The 19,565-nt window shown below is 38.8% G+C and overlaps 1 protein-coding gene across 1 annotated transcript in view; it reads right to left on the bottom strand.

Moving 5' to 3' along the window:
* Window positions 1-19,565, bottom strand: part of LOC143213065 (uncharacterized) — a 57,252-nt gene that overhangs the window by 30,817 nt on the left and 6,870 nt on the right. The window contains exon 2 of the mRNA XM_076432560.1: window positions 1,228-1,369. Coding sequence (XP_076288675.1) covers window positions 1,228-1,369 — 142 coding nt within the window. The remainder of the gene's footprint in view (window positions 1-1,227; window positions 1,370-19,565) is intronic.

Here is a 19,565-nt window from a genome sequence, read left to right on the forward strand (position 1 = left end):
AGTCGCGGGGCCGTGAAAATAAACGAAAAGTCTAGTGAAACCGGAGAATTAGGTATTCGGAAAAAGCTTAAACTCCCATTGAAGTTTCGTTGATCGATCTAATTATGAGTACAATCGAATCGAAAAAAGCCTCCTCCCGGAACCACTCAAACTCTAACGACATAGAGTAAGCAAGAATTTTCGTGGTTCGCGTGTTGAAGTTCAACAGTACCTCGATCAAAAACTTTTCGCACAGTTCTCGTGCAGCTGGTGAACGTGCCCGCAGTGCGGACAAAAATCAGAATACCAAAGCGGAGACTTAAACATAAACTTCCATGGTGTACTTCCAGTAATAACGAACAAAACGCACAGGTAAAAGAATTACAGTCCACCCTCGAATAACACGATTAACTCATTTGAATCTGTCGTCCCGTCGTTCACCAGCTCGTAAAAAATCAAACTTTCGAATTGGCTACTTCGTGTTATCGATTTGGCGTTTCGTCGGCGAATGGTATAAACGTTTACACCAGAATTTCCTTCGTATTACGGAAACGGTTTTGTACAGTCGCTAATTACGCCAACAGCAAAAATTCGTTTTGCGAAACCGCAGTAGAACGCCGTGTTATTCGGAACACCGAGAAATTCAAGTTTCTCGTTATTCCCATGTCACCTGTAGCTTCTGTTTGAGATACTAAAGCTTCATCAAAGCTTTTGTCACGGAATGCACGGCAATGCTAGTTTGACTATGAATAGATTTTAATTTTCCATTCGGACCACTGCACGAGATAGCAAACATCCCTCTTATTCTTGATTAAGCAAGAAATGCGAACTATTCAACTCCATTGAAAATTGTTGTCGCGAGGAACAATTTGTATTTTTATATTTTACAAGCTCAAGCTAAAACTTAAGTAAATTTTCCTGTATTCATTCTCATTGGAGCTTGTACTGCGAAACGTTTTCTGACCAAAAAAGCTGTAGGATCCATGTTTTAACAATTCACAACATTAAAACATTCCACAAGTTTTCCAATCTCTGGAACAAACGCTTCGAATTGCGGTGGTCACGAAGAAATAACAAATTTTGCGCTGTGCAAATCAGAGAGTAGATGAATTCGTACCCGAGGAATACACGAGGGATGAAGACCGTTTACTTTCGAAAATACTTGTTTTCTAGATTTTACTTTTACCGAGTCTTTACAGGACAAAGACTTAAGAGTGGCCTCTTTTATACAAGCTTAAGAAAACTTACGAGCATAGTTGATTCTGGCCGTCTTTCATGATCGTTAAGCTCAAGTCGTCACTGTTGATCCTTTCGAGGGGTCTTGCACAATTCATCAACCTTTCGTGCCCGCACTCTTGACTCGTATCTGCACTCCGACAACTGCCAAGCACTGAAACAAAAAGCGGAATATGTTGAAATTAGCAAAGTTTGATTTAGTTCGTTAGATTACACAAAGAAAGTACAAGTAACGTCTGGATCTGACAAGAGGCATCGCTGGACTGCGAATCGTTATGCGAAATAAAAATGGTCTGCATTAATTACGAACTGCTAAAGTCGCAAAGGCATTCGTTCGGCTGGAACTAATTCAACAGTATTTTTACAATTTAAAATAACACTCTTCTGAATGCAAGACTCCGTAACTACCATCTCAATCAAAGAACAAGCAGAGGTAGAATAATACTCGACGGGGCTCGAAAAATCTGTGTACTATTCAATGAAGTTGTTTGATAAGATTACCACGACGAAAAGGAACAATAATAACGGAGAAGAATTCTGCCTGGACAGCCTTCGAACGCTTCTCGATTTGATCTGAAGAGAGCCACTTGCAGCTAATCTCTTCCGATATCGTCTCCCTCGTAAGTTATTATTCGAGTGGCAGGTCTACAATGGAAAAGTCGATCTTGACCTCGCACAAACTCTCGCCGCAAGTTAATCGAACTGCCGTCAATGGATTTAACAATTATACGAGAACAATGGTAACTTCTTGACGCTCTGACTTGGAGAACTGCGAAGTGTCGCAATCAATTTATCAGTACTGCATGTATAAAACATGTATAAAAATTTTAAATAAAACCCTAACCACACCGCATTATTCTCGATTTTTGAAAGTATGCATTCGGCAACACTGTGGTTCGATGTTCTCTATCAGATTTAAAATAGATATATTCTTCACTGGCTGGGGTAGAAAAAATATATTTTTGTTGGTTGAAGTGAAAAAAGAAAAAAGTGCAACCTGTCACCCTAGAATAAAATTGTTGCGTTCCTCAAATTACGTTTCCGCTGCGCGGTGACAAGTGCAATTCGCACTTTATCAATCATTCCGGCTATGCAGACGACTCGTGAAACGTTAAGCGGCGTAAAACGTGGAACCTGTCACCGGTCCGTCCACATAAGCTTTTAGGACAAAGGTTTAGTATATCCACGTTAGCGTGGGAGCATCGAATCGTCGACCAACGGCGCTCGTCGATGTGGGGACGCATGCGGATACACCACTGCGCGTCCGACTAATGTCGGCTTGATCCACTTGAGCCAAGCTTGCCTTTTTGCAAGGATTAAGCTATATTACGCGTGGCAAACACGACCGTTAGTGTAACCAGAATTTAGATAACTTTACACGGACTATCCCTGCACGGCTATCCATATGCTTAAAGGCATGGAAAGCTCTCGGCGCATAAACCATCTTAAACAATGCCAAAGTGAAATCCCTTAACGCGTTGAACGATGGGAAACTTTCAGATATTTTATCAACCGTTGGATCAACATATAATACTAGAATATTATAGGGAACTTTCTCTTGTTCTCTCAAAAATGAGTATAATATTCATCGTTGTGCAAGTTAAACATTTTTGAAGGCAATAAATTTTCCATATCATTCCTGTTTCTGGAAACAGTGCAATAATACTTCTAACTTCCTATAATGTCTTGAGAGTATTATGTATTTCATTTTTCTTATGTCTTTGCAGTTTTTGTATTTCATCTATCTGCGAAGGATTGAAGAACAACTGAATTTCCACTCGGCCAGTGACATTCGGATAGAAACAGCGTAACGGAACAACCGGATATGAAAATTATCGTTTGATATACTGCTTGACGCCACGCCAGCCCGATGTTGCGGCTCATAGCACGCGTGCGGGAAAAAAAAACGTGCAACAAAGAAACCGAGTTGAATCGCGAGAAACTAACGGGGTTGAGGCATGGCCGCGTGTTCGGACCGACTATAACAAAACACCATTAAATCCGAATCAACTTCTTAATTTGAACGAATGGTTTTTTACCCGTCGTTGTCCCACGAACACCGGCCATGATAATAACCACGGTCGTTCGTCATCATTAAGCGACCTGGAAATGCGTTTCCTGTGTTTTGTATTTCGAACCACCGAATTTTTTGCCGGCAACCGACCGGTTACAAGCAGTTTAGGGGATGTCCGTCAGGCAATCAGCAATCAAATTTCCCGCGTCACGAGGACGGACGCTGATTTCGGACAGTGGCATCGACGTTTTTCGAAGGCTGTTACGGGACCAGTCCGAGCAACGTTTAAAAATCAATATCAACAGAGTGTCAAGCGATTCTGAAGTTAACAAATGAGCCGTTCACTGGCCGAAATTATTAACCGCATTTTTTACGATTTGTGTGCGGACACATTCCAGGGAGTTTTGGAGGCAGACTAAAAATTTGAAACGATCGCTCGTAAAGAAGATTAGTTCAATAAGTTCAAAAACATTAAAAGAAGTATGTTCAGCATTTGCAAATTAATAAAATACTTCACCATTAAGAATTCAAGAAAGATATGCACGAAACTTTACAAAAGAAATGCTGACAAATTGGGGATTGGAAACACATTTCCCTTTCAGCAAAATCAGTATCCCAAACCTTGCACATACAGGGCATTAATGGATTTTATGCATATGTATAATACTAATCACGTATTACCTACTCATCCGTAATTGCCAGATTTAAACTCAATAGAACACATATGGCGGAAACTCGGAAACCAGATACGCAAAGACCATAATACGTGAAAAGAGCGTTCTCAAGAGATTTTGAAAGAGAAATGGAATAAAATATCGGGAGACTTAATTGAAAATGTAATAGATTCGATGCCGATCATTATTATTATAATATGTCAATGTAATCAATAATTTAAAAAGTACAGCTCTTTTTATTTCTGCATTACTACGAAAATTTTCCTCCCCACTGTATGTAGTGCAGGTTCAGACAACCCTCATGCTACCCCCGTGCCGTCCCGCGGGACTCCCTGTGAATGAATCATAAATCTGAGAAAAATTTTCAATCATTTTCGAGAAAAGAAAGCCGTTGAGTTCCAACGTCAATATCAATCTTCCTATTTTCCACGAGATTGTCTCTGACGTAGTGATTCGCGATATCGACGTCGAAAACTAAATTCAACTGCATAGATGTGTCTTGCGAGCTGAAAATGCATCGTGCACAACGTGTCTATCATCCGCGAAATCCGATCGGCTTATTTGCAAAATATTTTCATCGCCCGAGAAACCTGCAACGTTTGCGAATTAACAACAATTTGATATGCATATGCGCTGCGTTAATTTATTTCAATATTCAAAGGATGGTGGACATTTGAACAGCGGCTCTGCTAGACGTTTCAATTAAGAAAAGATCCAACTTGAAGAAGTTTGCCGGAAGACGGGTCAGTCACTCATTTATTCGTATCGTCCAGAATACGCTTAATTGCCTCTAATGGATTCTTCAGGTTCTTCCTATTCAAGCACTTTCAGCCCTTCTTTCAGTTGCGTCGAACCGAAGTGCATTTCGCTCCTTTTTTCAACAAGCAAATCAGTTAATTAAGCGACTAACCATCTCGACGCGGCAAACAATAAAAGGTAATCGTACTCGCCAAGAAAGTATACTAGCTTATACTTTTACATTATAAAGATATAAAGATAGATAATCGTAATATGAGTGTTTCGATTTCATCGATCAGACTGCCTAATATCGATTCAGTTGAAATATTTTACTATCTCGTCACGTTTCCATTTTTACCGTTACGATAGAGATGAATATTAAATGCAATTGGATCGAATCATTCCATTTTTGACAATACATTTCATCTGAGCTGATCACTGGAATTCGTTCGGTACGGAGGTGCAACGTCAAAAATAAAAGTGAACGCTGCCGCGTGCAGATGGAATTGCTAAATCCTCGCAGACGTAATTTTCAATTTCAAACGTCCGACTGTTACGCTACCCGGAACGTTTCCGCACTTTCCACTGTTTATACGTTATCAGGGATTCCGTCGTTATCGGTTCACAAATTTCGCACAGAGACGCGACAATTCCGCGCTTTCAACGTCGGGCACAGAACCGGCGAGATTCGCGGCGCGATACCAACAGATTGTCGCGAAAAATAATACCCACGCCCCAGCGCGAACTTGAAAGACAGATCGGCTCGTCCGACAGGATCATTTTCTCTGCAATTTTACGCCGGCCGTGTAATACTCCAACACTCGATGCAATTCACCGACTTGACCACACGCTGCTACCGCTGAATAGTCACCATATTGCGGTGTTGAGATGTTTCCGTTATATGCGATATCGTGTTTCCAACCTTGCCGTATTACGGTATCGCAGCATCGAAATCGGTTGTTAAAAAATCATGTTTACCGCGGACGTGATCGTCGATCTTCGATCGTCGAAATTGCGTTTACTAAAAGTGATTGCTAGAATGCGGGTCTTTATGCATAAATTTATCGGTTAAGTATAAAAGAGAAAAATATTTAAAAAATTTAAGAACATCTTGATGTTGTTTCCGGGATGAAATCAATTTTTATTTTATTCCTGCTGCCCACAATCAATGCAGAACATTTTTATTTTGCACAAAGATCCGCAGTCTACTAATAGCATTTGTAGATCCAGAATAAATAAAAATCGTACAAAATTCTGTTCAATATAATACTCCAGCATTTTTTAAAAATGTTTGTAAGCCATAAATACAAAGATCCGCGGTCTAGTGCTTGCAAAGTACTGGTAAACATGATGTGCAAATGTCGCTTAATTCTTCCGTCTGATTTTTCAAGATGTCAAATGTTTCTATGAAGTCTAAGCGAATGATTCCCTCGATTAGGCCTGCGGTCAAGCGAACGCGCGCGACCAACGTCGCTGGTATATCAACCGGCGAAATTGAAGATTGCGAATGGTCGCCAATGGGAATAGGGGTGCGGAGCGATATTTCTGAATATTATGTACAAATTTAATTAAAACCGGCCCGTTATACGTTAAGTGACGTCCCCCGCGAGCTTAACTTCAACTCGACTTTGTGAGAAGGCGGCGGCCGTCTTCGAGGGTGACCCTCCTGAGGATCCTTTCACTCGTTATTTTAATGATCGTGCCCGAGCAGAAACGGTGCTACATCCCCCTCCGCGTGCGGAATTAATGTTTGCCAGGGCCGACTGTTCCCGATAGAGGGAAACGGGAGAAAACGAGAACGGAAACACGGAACAGGAGAAGAATCAGGGGCGGAATCGAACACGGTGGAGACGGAAAGGACCGTGGCGGTATTTGTCGAAGCACGAGTCACAGTGTCGAATCCTCTCTTGACACCGAGGGACCGGATCGATTCCCGATTATCGAATCCCGAGAATGTTTCTATCCCAGGCCGAATGCCAAATTGATTCGAGGAGTAATTAACTTCCGTAACGCGGTTCTAACTTGTGCCTGCGCGACGTGATCTTTCTCAACGAAAATTCAATTCTACCAACCATGGAATTGTACATTTGAAATGTGAAAACAGTACTCCAGCGACTAGAAATAATACAGAAGGAAACGAATTACTGAAGAAAGTAACTGAAACTACGCCATCATAGTTTTTATCGTTCTTTAAAATTGTAGATTACTGGATTTCGCAAAATATTTGCAAGACATTAATATTCGCCTTGATTTACGATGCATTCATTCATTTTTTCATAACATTCTTGTAACATTTTCGATAAGGATAATACCTTCAGTATTCTTTGAAACCTATAGAGTAAAGCCTCATCAATATTTTAGGTTCCAGAGCTTAACAGAGGTTGAGCATTTCCCAGTATGCTCCATTAATCCTGAGACGATGAGATGGGAATGAAAAATGAAAAAAGTGTTCTACTCTTAGAGCGTTAATCACACTATCGATCGGTCGATATCCCCCATTGATGCCTAGAATCCTGTTCTTTGAGCCTGTATGCACAAGCCTGCACAAGGCTCCATACCGTTGGTATAATAAAGGAAAGCGATTTCTCAAAAATGATATATTCTGTTAATACAATCCTTATGGAATATTCTTCAAACGACGTTTTATTCGACAATTCGCAAAGCTGCTGGATTTATAGCTCTGAAAGTGCACTCGTACCTCATAGTCATCGAAACGGTTGCCACGACAACCAAAGTAGACCAATTCTAGTAGACCAATTCACTTGAAATTTTGAGAGCAGCTTTTACACGTGCCCTGTTATGGTACGAATCACATATTTTTTCTTATTTCTGTTCACACCATAACTATATTCGCGCTGATTAATAAACAACGTCATGATTTTCAAAATATATTATTATAATTCGTGTAATTTTGATTATTTTCATTTTTAAAACACCGCAGAATTCCAATTGAAAATGTTCAATTGTTCTTCTGAAAAAAAATCCTAGAAATTGGTGAAGAGACAGCCTCGAAAACCAGAATACCCTCTTAAAGTGAACGCCAAGCCACGGTGTTACCGAGCTTGCGAAGGAGCCAAAATTACGGACGCATTATACGACCAAGCATTAGTTAATTCCATGACTGGGTTCTCGTTCATACCCTCCTGGTTAACTCGGTGCTTCAACCCTGCTCCACAGAATTAGAGCTGGCTGGTTTATCTTTTCGATGCAGAACATTTCCATAACGACCCTCCACATTCAAAAATTATTACAAAGTTTCCCTCGTCGTTAGTGGATTAGGACGACATTTTCCGATGAAACCGCCAGGGGGATGATCCAACGTGGAAAGATAAGTAAGACAGGACAGAAGAAAATGTTTTGAAAGTACCTTTTTGAGGAAAACTATTTAATTTAGAAATTAATGTATACAAGCTTCCAGCTTGATTTTATTGTTTTATTTTGATTAGACGTAGCTATTACACGACATATACTATTTGAATAAATGTTGGAAAAAAGCTAGAAGCCAAATTGAAAAACAATTACCCCACTTAAATTTAACGAATTAGAAAATAAAAGAATAATAAGTACAACTTACAAGATATAGGATATTTTTAGAAAAAGTTGGTAAGTACCATTTTTATTTCAAAATATAGATCTTTTAGTAACAAAACATTGTCTGCATCCAACTTTGAGTAAGTGTCCGGTGACTTATGGATGGGGGTGTATACATAAGCATAGCAATAACCTTACTTCGACAGAGAAAAGTTTTCAGTATATAGGGGGCATCACTTTGACAAAGCCTCCGTGCATTCACGCGTCAAAGGACAAGACGGATAAACCGACGACTGCAATTTCGTGCAATACACGACATACAAACACACAGAGAACACCGAATTGACACGATTTGCTCACGACAACGGAGCGCGTCTCGTCCTTCAAAGGCAATCGTAAACAGAACTGCTATGATCGCAGTTAAACTTGAATACTTAACAGATTCATCCTTGCGAATTCTCTTCGTAAAAATTCCGAGCACTGCTGCGATATGTGCGACACCGCTCTCGTGTGTTCCAAAGTGAAAAATTACAAAATTACTTCTTCGAAGTGAATGATCGCATCGCGCGATACAGCGAAACGTTAACTTTTGACTACAATTAAGTGCTGGACACGTCAGCGCATATAAATACGGTGACGTTTATCCGCATAGATATGGAGTGCAAGAATTAAATTAAAGCTGAAGGTCTATTTAATCCGGAACGCGGAGCGGTAAAGACTGAACTTTATGATTTCGAGGAACGTAAAAATGCAAAACACCGAAATCATACCCGCCCGTTCACTGGCAGAAGTGGAAAAATAAATTGCCTTTATTCTTTTCCCAGATACGGCTTTAGAAACGAAAAGGAGAATTTTTTTAACTGTCCAATCCCACGCTAAACGGTAATTATCCCGTCGGTCGCCGTTCGAATTGCTCTACAGTGAGCACTGGTTCGAATGCCACAATCAACTGGACATACAATAAGTATATCTTACAGTAAAAAAAACATGAAATCCTCATAATCGATAGTTATCTTGCAAATTTATTAAAATGCACTTGTATCTTTTCACTGATGTTTTCAAGTATCATATTTATATCATTATTCGTGTCGGCCCTCCCCCTAATAGAAACATTTTCTTCCTGAATTTTCAATGAGGAGCGTCGATGCACTTTTCGCACCGCGCAGACCACGTAGTCGATCGCTTCCTGACGAAATTACTTGCAAAAGAACCGTTTATACGATATTCCCATCTGATAGTGTACTCTCTTGGGACTAGCAACGTGACAGAGACGCTTATGTGTGTCGCATGGTGCAGTTTTGCACTCAATCGCCAGCCACAAAGAAATTTCCGGAGTTCTACATTTTCTAGATGATTGTGCAAAAGCACGTTCCCGATCTTACATTTTACATTTTAGAATAACTTACAATTGCCGAACGAAAAGAAAGTGTCCTCACACAGAAAAGAGCTTTAGACACAACAAAAAGGGCCTAGCAGACTAAGATTGGTCCAGCGGCTCCACCCACAATTTTTATTGATATTATGTGGAAAACAATGGTTTTAGGTTAGTTTTAAGTTGAAAGACAACCCTCTAAAATTTTAAGTCGCTAACCCCTCGTATAAGGATGATATGAGGGTAAATAACCTTAACGATATCATTTTTTTTCTCGGTTGTTAATTAAGATATTCGGATAAAAAAAAACGAAAATACGCAAACTTACCTCCTTCATATCATACATTTTTTTTCTGAAATAATTCATCAAGAAGGGACTTAATATCCTGATAAGAAACACTGCACTGTACATTATACCATTATAATGACGTAATTTTATTTGTTTTTCAATATTTAACTATGTTCCACCAATCCGACCATCTTGAAACTTTTTTATACGTTAGGTAAGCAACAGAACATTGTTCTTGAATTTTTTGGAATTGGTCACTCGAAGGGTTGCTTGCAATTCCCACCCCCAAAAAATTAAATGATTTTTTCTACCCTTAATAATTTGATCACGATGGTGAAAAAAATGTATGATATGAAGGAGGTAAGTTCGAGTATTTTCGTTTTTTTTTATCCGAATATCTTAATTAACAACCGATAAAAAAGTGATATCGTTAAGGGTATTTACCCTCATATCATCCTTATACGAAGGGTTAGCTACTTAAAATTTTAGGGGGTTATCTTTCAACCTAAAACCATTGTTTTCCGCACAATATCAATAAAAATTGTGGGTGGGGCCGCTGGACCAATCTTACAATTAGTTTGCTAGGCCCTTTACGACTGCGAATTGCTTGCAGTTGCGACGAGCCTGAGGTAAGACACGAAACAGAAGAATTTACGGATGCTGTCACGTTAATGTCTGCTTAGATAGATTTATTGAAAGAAGATATTAGGCACAGATTGCCCATAGATCAAATAATGTCTACTTATTAAAATTCTTTCAAAAAGAAGATGTTATTAATCATGAATCGATCCGAGTAAAAACAAAATCGACTTGTAAATTCGGTCGCGAAGAATCATTTTCATCGGCACGTCTTGTCAACGTGTTCGCAATAGTTCGCGAAATAGCGCAACTGCGACACGAACGCAACAGCATTTAACAACAACTGTTAGACGAATGTTCATAATTGGTCAGAAGCCGCGCGTATATAGTTCGTTTCTTTTTCTCTTTCTCTTTCGACGGAGAAAAAAATCGAGTATGTGTGCTGCCACGGACACAGACGAAATTTGTCCGGGTGCGCAGAATTGAACCAATTAGCGAAATTCTGGCCATTTTCACGGTTAAAGCGCCTGACTTCCGGGATTCAGCGCTGCCGGGGGAGGAAATTATGCCAACGAAGGAAAGTTGCGCTCATTAAGTTTGTTCGAGCGTCTTCGCGAACGTATGTGCATGATGGAACATTACCGTGAATCATCGTCCTCAATTGACATGGCGAAGATACCCGGAAACTACCAACTAATTATTCTGCTGATCGAAGGAGATTTTAGAGAACGAGATCTCCGTGCTTCCTGCTCGAATTGCTACTGCCAGCACTTTGCCGATTTAAAAGAAATTATTCTATTTAATAAAATGATTGAATGACAACGGAATTTTTCGTTGCGCAGCAGAATTAGAAAAATTGTACTCTCACACTCGTTTCTCTCGAAAAAGAAAGCTTACATTTGATTGTGCAACGAATATAGAAAATTGTGTACTTAGAGGTGCATTTATTAAATAAATTCTGTTATTAGGACAGCAAAAACGTTTGGAGAATTGGGAAATGATTGATAACACAATGCACAATGCAGACAAATTGCATGAAAATCCGAAAACAAAGGAAACATTTAAAGTCGGTGATTAAAATAAAAAAATCTTAGAAAATCGATTACGACCACCGACATAAGAGCAGGAAAATCGTTAAATTCATTACCATTGGAAAGAGTTAAATTTATTACCATTATTCAACTTTTTATCAACGTAAAACGTACGAAGGAGGAAAACGAATATTTTTAAACTTAGACCGTGGTGCGCGCATTCAAATATAGCATCAATGTGACGTAGTTACAATGATAATTGAAATATGACGTTGAAAGCATTGTCGCACGAAAAGCAAGATTTAATTAAATCACTCGATCAACGGTGAATAATTATTGACATCGTTCTAATAACTATTCAAATGGGTCAAACCTTAAACGAGAACCGAACGAGAATATTTTCCAATTTAACCGGCACACGTAATTATCAAGATGTTGAATTAAAATGATCAGGGATCACGACCTTAATTAAATTTCATCCGTTTCAATTACCATGTCGAGAATTCATTCTAGTGGGGAATCTATGTAATATGGGTGCAAGAGATATGTATCCGCCACTTCCTCGTGTACGCGTTTCGTAGATTTGTAATTTTATACTCTGAATGCATAATTGAACAAAAACGTTCTTGTCGAACTAAAAACCCGCGTAATGAATAATTCAGTATCGAAAATTCGATACCACGAAATGGGGAATCGTGTGGAATAAATTTTTCGGAAATTCTACGGTGTGAAAAATGAAGATTTTTCCGATTCATTTTTAACAGAAAAGGCATGCTGCATTATGGTGGTATGCTTGTATTACGATGCGATATGGGGAATATGTCCCCGTAGAGGAAGGTGCACATATTGATCGAACCGTCGCGTAGCAAAATTTAGATCTTTCCCGATGTGTTTTAGAAAGCACACACCTGTGTCCACAGAAGTTCTTCGACAAGTTATAATTCAAAACTCGCATCCGATAGTCGCAGACTCTCCTACATAGTCTGCTATGCAAATATGCCGGAAGACGTCCTTCGACATGATCACGAAGATGGACGCGGTAGAAGTGTGTGCTAGACGTATAATCGTTTCTAACTCGCTAAGCGTGAGTAAGATATGAGTATTCGAGCATGCACCATATTCGATCTCATAAATATGTCTGAAGATGAGTTGAAATTCACCGCATAGCTGCGGGTCACGGTGCCAGTAGTATGCGGAATAGAACCTTGATAGTTGCACGAGATAAATGTTACAAACACACCATTTGAGTATTTAAATTGTATGCAACTAATTAGATATACAACTGGCCTTGCAACACCAGACAGGAAGTTATACCCTATGCAAAATTAAAACAAAAAAATAGCTGAAACTTCATCTGCGAGAAATTAAGTTGGAAAATTCCGTAAGGTCGCATGTGTTAGAATTTACAAGTCGAATCGACTGGTCATGAACAGTCTGTCGATTCGCGTACGGTGACGCGCGAAACCGACGAACTTTCTTGCTTTTAAATGATTAAATTATATCGTGTTTGAAAAATGTTCGGATCTTTTTAAACCTAGTCCCAGTAATTTAGAGTTTACAGTAGTCTGAACAGGATTACGAAAGTTGACTATTGCCACTGTTAAGTAGAGCTTATCAACAGTCGTTCGAATACGTCAAACGTAGCATAAATCATCCGATTTAGTCCCGTGTGGTGAGCTTGAAGTTACTTCTCGCAGCATCTGTGAATAGCTAAAAGGTAGGCCCCTTCGGGCACGAGACTTGATGTACAACTCTCTGCCAACATTCTGGTACGTGTTCTGAGATGAGTTGAGACCTCCGGACTGTGCTCCTGTGGCCAACTGATGAGATAGTCGGTGTTCTCGGAAGTTTCTTTCTCCCTTTATCGAGTTGTCAATGTTGCCACATAACAATACAGTATTGTCTCCATATATCTGAAATTCCACTTTTATCGTGTACAGATACTATTCAAAACATCAACATCGGTGTATCACAACTGTCTTGTTTTTAATTCTGTTTTTATTAAACTTTCACGGACACATTCCCGACATTTTTATGATACGACGCGTTTAATATAACAGCAAACACGATTACGCTATCTCAGAGTTGTTAAAATTACCGAAAGAAAATATTCAGTTTTACTTAATTGGTTTTTTACGGTCTATAAAATCTCAATTTTCCACAGAGACCTGCATTCTCTTGTATTAGAATACAACGTTTTTTAAATCCGCCGTCGCCGTTTTTATACGAAATCGAAAAAGTGTCATTCTGAGCGCTCGCGTCAATAATCATTTGCTGACAGGTTCTTGCAGTATCGCGCGTATGGAAATCCCTTTACGTTATAAATCAGACAGAACTTTCCGCCAGACCCATTAAAATGTATTAATGCATCGACGTTAACGACATAACAATGAACGCATGAATGAACACTACCCTGCAGTCGCAAAAAAAGATTTTACACTGGCCTACAACTCACGAAAGGTTAAAATTGTAATACTGTCAAGCAACCACTTAACCCTCAAAGAGACGTTACGTAATCAAACAGAGGTGTCCAGCGGACACGTGTAAAAAAATATTGGGTTGGCAAGAAAGTAATTTCGGTATTTTAAGGTGCAATAAAACCCAATTTTTTTTGTTCGATGATCCTTAATCAGGTTCTTCACCAAGTTTCTTGGTTCTTTGGTTCTCAGACCACAACTTCTGGTCCTTATCGGCGAAAAACTGATCCAAGTGCGACAACATTCATTGCTTGCATAAAAAAATTGAGTTTTATTTCACTGTAAAATATCGAAATTACTTTCTTGCCAACCCAATAATTGAAATGTGTAAGTATTTTATGTTGCCACGTATTTATTGATAATCATTGCTTCAATCATATAACCTTTAAAAAGATTTATAGAGGAAAGAGTAGAAACTCCAAGTATTTCTCATTTAGAAAACTTTTCAGTATACATAAAAATCTGATTTTCCATACTACATAAATATTTTTCCTTTTTCTTTAATTTTTTAATGTTTTAAAGATCAAAATCTGTCCAATGGACAGTTCTTTTGTGGGTTAAAACGGTCGTCGATTGCGACACTGGTACTATGCTATCAAAAACCGATATATTACCGGAACCCGAAATAAATATGCATTTTTCGGTTCTTTCCCTATAGAAATAGCAGAATCACCTATTCGCGGCCGATGACGCAACTGTTATGTCATTTGTTATTTGTCCCCCAGTGGCCGAAAACCCAGCATCTGCGTCATAGACTGAAACGGGAGTTATTTATTATTCTGTTCGACGATCACAATGGAAAAAATCAATTCAACAACGAATCCAATCAAACTAAACCATTACATATTTACAGCAACTGAAGGAAGCTGCAATTCCTTCAAAATTGAATTTCTATATGACACCATGAACTCCATCATGAATTACACCATGATTCCAACTTTTGAATCCGAATTGTTTTCCGAATAAAACATTTTACTAAATTCTCATCTAGCAAAGGGTTAATAAGGGTATCATCCCATTGAATGTCACGACTAGACTGCGGATCTTTATGCATTTATAGCAAAATTTAGTAAATAAAATTCAAACTTGTTGGAAAATTTAAAAAATTGAAGACATCAATATATTTCTCCTCTATTATAATCATTAACCCTTGTGTAATCGATCGGGTACCCATTTACTGTATTTCTTTCAACAATTTGTTAATGTTCCTCTAAAAATGTTACAAAATTTTTACATAATTTATAGTCTTATAACGAGAATTTGTCCAAACATATTAAATAAATAAAGATTTTAAATAATCTATACATTTTTGATAACTACATACGAGTTAAGGGAAGAAATACCATTCAATTTGCGCAATTGACGCAGACAATGTTTACTTTGCATAAAGATCCACAATCATAACTAGACTGCGGATCTTTATGCATTTATGGCGTATGAAAATATTCGAAAAGTGCTAGAATATAAAAATTTTATAGAATTGTGTAAGACTTTTATTTGTTTTGGATCTACAAAGGTTGTTCCCATTAAAAATAGGATTTCATCCCAGGCCTCTTTCTTAAAATTTGTCTATAAAAATTGAAAATTGCATAAACATCCGCAGTCTAATCATAACAATGAAAGAGCGGTTCGGTAAGGATCAAATTGATCTTTGGAGAAAATCTCGGAAAGTGCCCCCCTGGTCGGTGGCGTCGCCCGTCGAAGAACAGTAAACTTGGCAACGTCACGAGAGAGTGTACATACGGATCCGTTGGCTAGGAAAGCCGGGACACTTCAGTAGACTGGTTGAATCGCGATTGCATGTGCAGACATGCGTGTAGATATACGTGTGTGTACGGCGAGGCGGCCGCAAGGCCAAACCACGAAATGCCTCGCGATTGGTCGCACCGGCATCGTACGATGGTCCCGTATCGTTATAAATAAGATCCATTGCCCCTACCCCCTGACAACCCAACCACCACCATACCTGCCTCATGTTCGCAATGCTGCGTCAGCGAGAATGTTAACTGGATACATACCGAGGAACACGCACGTCGACGCACCGAGCCTCCGCGTGTCGGCTCGCCAACAGAGGACGACGATCATGATAATGATTGGCGCACACCGTGACTGCGTCATCAACGACGCCGGACACAGCACAGACGATGATAACACTCCGTGAAAGTGTATCGGGTTAATGAAACTTTCTAGCCGGCACTTACTCCTCCGCGACGTCTTCGTGTCCCTGTCTCGTTCGATCTCTTGTTGTTCCGGTACCGATCAAACAGGTGTCCTCGCCCTTTGCGGTACACAATGTTTCACCTTTTTCGGTTCAGAACTTGCTACACTTGTTGCACTTGTCGTGACTAACGCATTATGATTAGAAGTAGAGACTCGCACTTCGAAATCTGTATAGACACCGAAAAACTGGTTTACCTATATTGGTCATTTCTATTTCATTATCTTCGACCCGGAATCCAACATAGTAACGTCCCCTTACGTTAACTAATTTCGCTTTCAGTAATTTATGAGAGGTCCGAGATCCATGAATCGAATTTGTACCGTTTTAATCTCCTTCAAAATGTCGTGGAATTCATTCACTGGAAAGCGTAAGACAATGCTAATCTAATTGCTATTTTATTATCTTTTTATGAAACCTTCGCAAACATATTCGTGACATTTTTCTGATTAAAATGATATATAAAACACGATACAATTTGGGTCATATTTTTGCTTGTATAATCCACGATACTGTCGAGTCTCTATTATCCGACTTGTTCGCTTCGATAACATAACCGACTTGCAACCACGCGTTTTTCAAATCTCTGCATTTGTAATTTTAATCCAAAAGAACCCGCAAACATTCGTGCCTTTTCCATACTTTAATTAACTTGATAATTAGACCGTTATCCTATTTGACTACTGCGGGCGTTTCACTACACGGCAAAGAACCTCACGATAATCCGTAAATCCGAAGATATACGCGTTCGAGCATTTGTTCCCGTTTCTACTAGTATCCGCGTGCTTCTTATTTTTCTTATTGTTAGATTTTTATCGTTCCAAATAGAAAACGGGCAACGAGCGGCGATTTCAAGAAATATGGAACGTCGAGAAAAAGTTTCTCGTTGTCGCTGCAATGTGGACATACCATAAGATTCGCTTGATATGAGAATTTCTATCTCGGATTGTCTTAAACATGAGGATTGACCATTAACAATTTAGTTGTTATACAGATTAACTATATTTTAGTGTCAGCTCCACAATAACTAGCAAATCCCTCGAAATATTCAACATTATAATTGGATCAGCGTCTTCGCCGTAGTATTAAAACGAGCACATCGCATGCTTAACGTAAGATAGGCGATGGATGGCTTCATTAGATTAATGAAATCTTATTATCACCGAGTTCACTCCCCTATTACTCTCACCAGATCGTACAAAACTCCAATGATACGACTATATCGAATTACGAACGCCCTTAAATCAGGTAAAACCAATGTGAATTTCTATACTGGTAACATTTTATTTAAATTGATTATCAAAACAAAATTGATTACCATTTTATAACGTTACTTCTCTCGTAATCGCAAAGTTCATTCTCCTCGATTTTATGCATTTCTAACGAAAATGGATTCGTCAAAACTTTAAATATATTAGAACAATTGACTGTAAAAAAGTTATTTTTGAAAATAGATTTTAATCTGCAGAAATGCAACGAGTTAATCAGTCAAACAAAGATTTTCCATTAGAGATCGTTGCTCTGTCATAATTTAATCTAATCAAGTTATTATTTCATCCATAGATATGAATGGTCGATTTACTATATCGCCTTTCTGTGTATAAGTATGTGATTAAACATACGGATGATCCGCTTAATTATATAATTCATCATTCCACTAGAGTGCCCGTGAATAATATTACACAGTAATGGCTTATCTGTTACATGCGACGAGTCATTTCGATAAGACAATGGTTAGGTTCATAATAGTGTTCTCGGGCAAGCTTATCTTGTTAAGATTCATTGCCGGGATAATTCAACATTTGATTTACACCGTTACAACATTAGTGAATTATCATGTGGATAGATTAATGCCATTCGTGACAATCGGAAAATTTCATGATCTGTCGAGCACAAATACAAAACCAGCAGCGTAACTGCTGCGAATTATGGCAAGTTGTATTGAAACGTTTCAAATCAATGCTGTGGTTTGCGTATTAACGAATGTATGAACGTTTATTAAGTCTCTCTTGGGAGCAGCAGACTAAACAGAAACAACGCGTTCGAGATAGGTAATCTGTGGCAAGAGGTCATACTCGACGTGGCCTAGAAATTAATCAAACTAAGAATTTCATTCAATGTCAATGACATAAACACTGATTTCAACGTCTTCTCGTTTATCTTGTACATAATCGTGTAAGAACGTTTATTCAATCACACTATTCGCGAACAACTATCATACTTTTAAAGATAGTATTGTAAAACAGAAATAAATAACACAGAAGCTGGCAGACAGTCAGGCAGTGGGAGTGGGGAGGGGGCCTGTGGTATGCTCGATTGCAAATCGATCAGGATCACCGATAACAACGCGAAAGTGCATTAGAGTAATGAAAACTGTTAATAACCGCGCAATGCTGCATCTGAGTAAAAGTTATAATTATCCGAGCAAGGTAAACATGCCTAAGCTCCGACAAAAATTTATTACGTCGCCAGAATGAATCTTTAATATCCAATTTTAGCGAACTCTTAATTGCATTCGCGATGAGAACAGAAGTATCTCTCTGCAAGTGAATTCTACGCGGTATAACTTACATCCGGGAGTAATTAAAGAATTCTACTTTCTTCTCTTGAAATGATAAAATTCTTAACAATTCAAAGTTAAATTGGAATATCGATCGGAAAAGTTAAACTGGGACATTTTATTAGCACGCGAATTATTCGTGTCGCGAGGGATATTTTTATTATCGGCAGACGTGCGCGAGTAATCATTTATGAAAAAGTACCGCTGTGCCTGGCTGTGCGAAGTCTGGCTGATAGGTTCCCATGATCAATTCAGCTGAAGAGTGTTCAAGAAAGAAATTTCGCACGGCCAAATGAGTCGAATGAACTCTATATAGCACCTTCGTGGAGTGAACCGATTACTACACGACCATTTTACCATTTATTCTACTCGTTCACCCGTAGTAATGATTCTGTCCTTCGTTTCTCCTATTGGAGCTGGAGACGAGAGCTTGAAACACTCCACCAGTTGCTATCTAGCTCTGAGCGTAACAAAAGATCTGCGGATTTTATGTTTCTGTACAAATAAATGGACGGAAAGTGGATAAACTGATTATAGATAAATGATTATCGTTTATTTTGGTCCCAGTACCTGCAATTTTGCTGTGGACATAATAATTGTAAGCGAAACACGCCACATTCTAATCTCTCCATGTAATCCAATGGAGTGCTCGTTGAAAAGGAAAAGCTTGGCAAATAACCCAGTGTAATTAAAATCGATAGCTCCATTAATCAAATATTGTAACGGTTAGCGTTAGTCCGGTCGGCGACAATGTTATACATATATGTCTACAATACATCTAGTTCGCGTAGCCGATGTCTGTTATCTCCATCATGATAGACAAAGCGTCGACGATAACGCTATCATCGAAGGTTGTCACTCTCGCAT

Source organism: Lasioglossum baleicum, chromosome 10 (assembly GCF_051020765.1).
Source record: "Lasioglossum baleicum chromosome 10, iyLasBale1, whole genome shotgun sequence".
NCBI classification, from domain to species: domain Eukaryota; kingdom Metazoa; phylum Arthropoda; class Insecta; order Hymenoptera; family Halictidae; genus Lasioglossum; species Lasioglossum baleicum.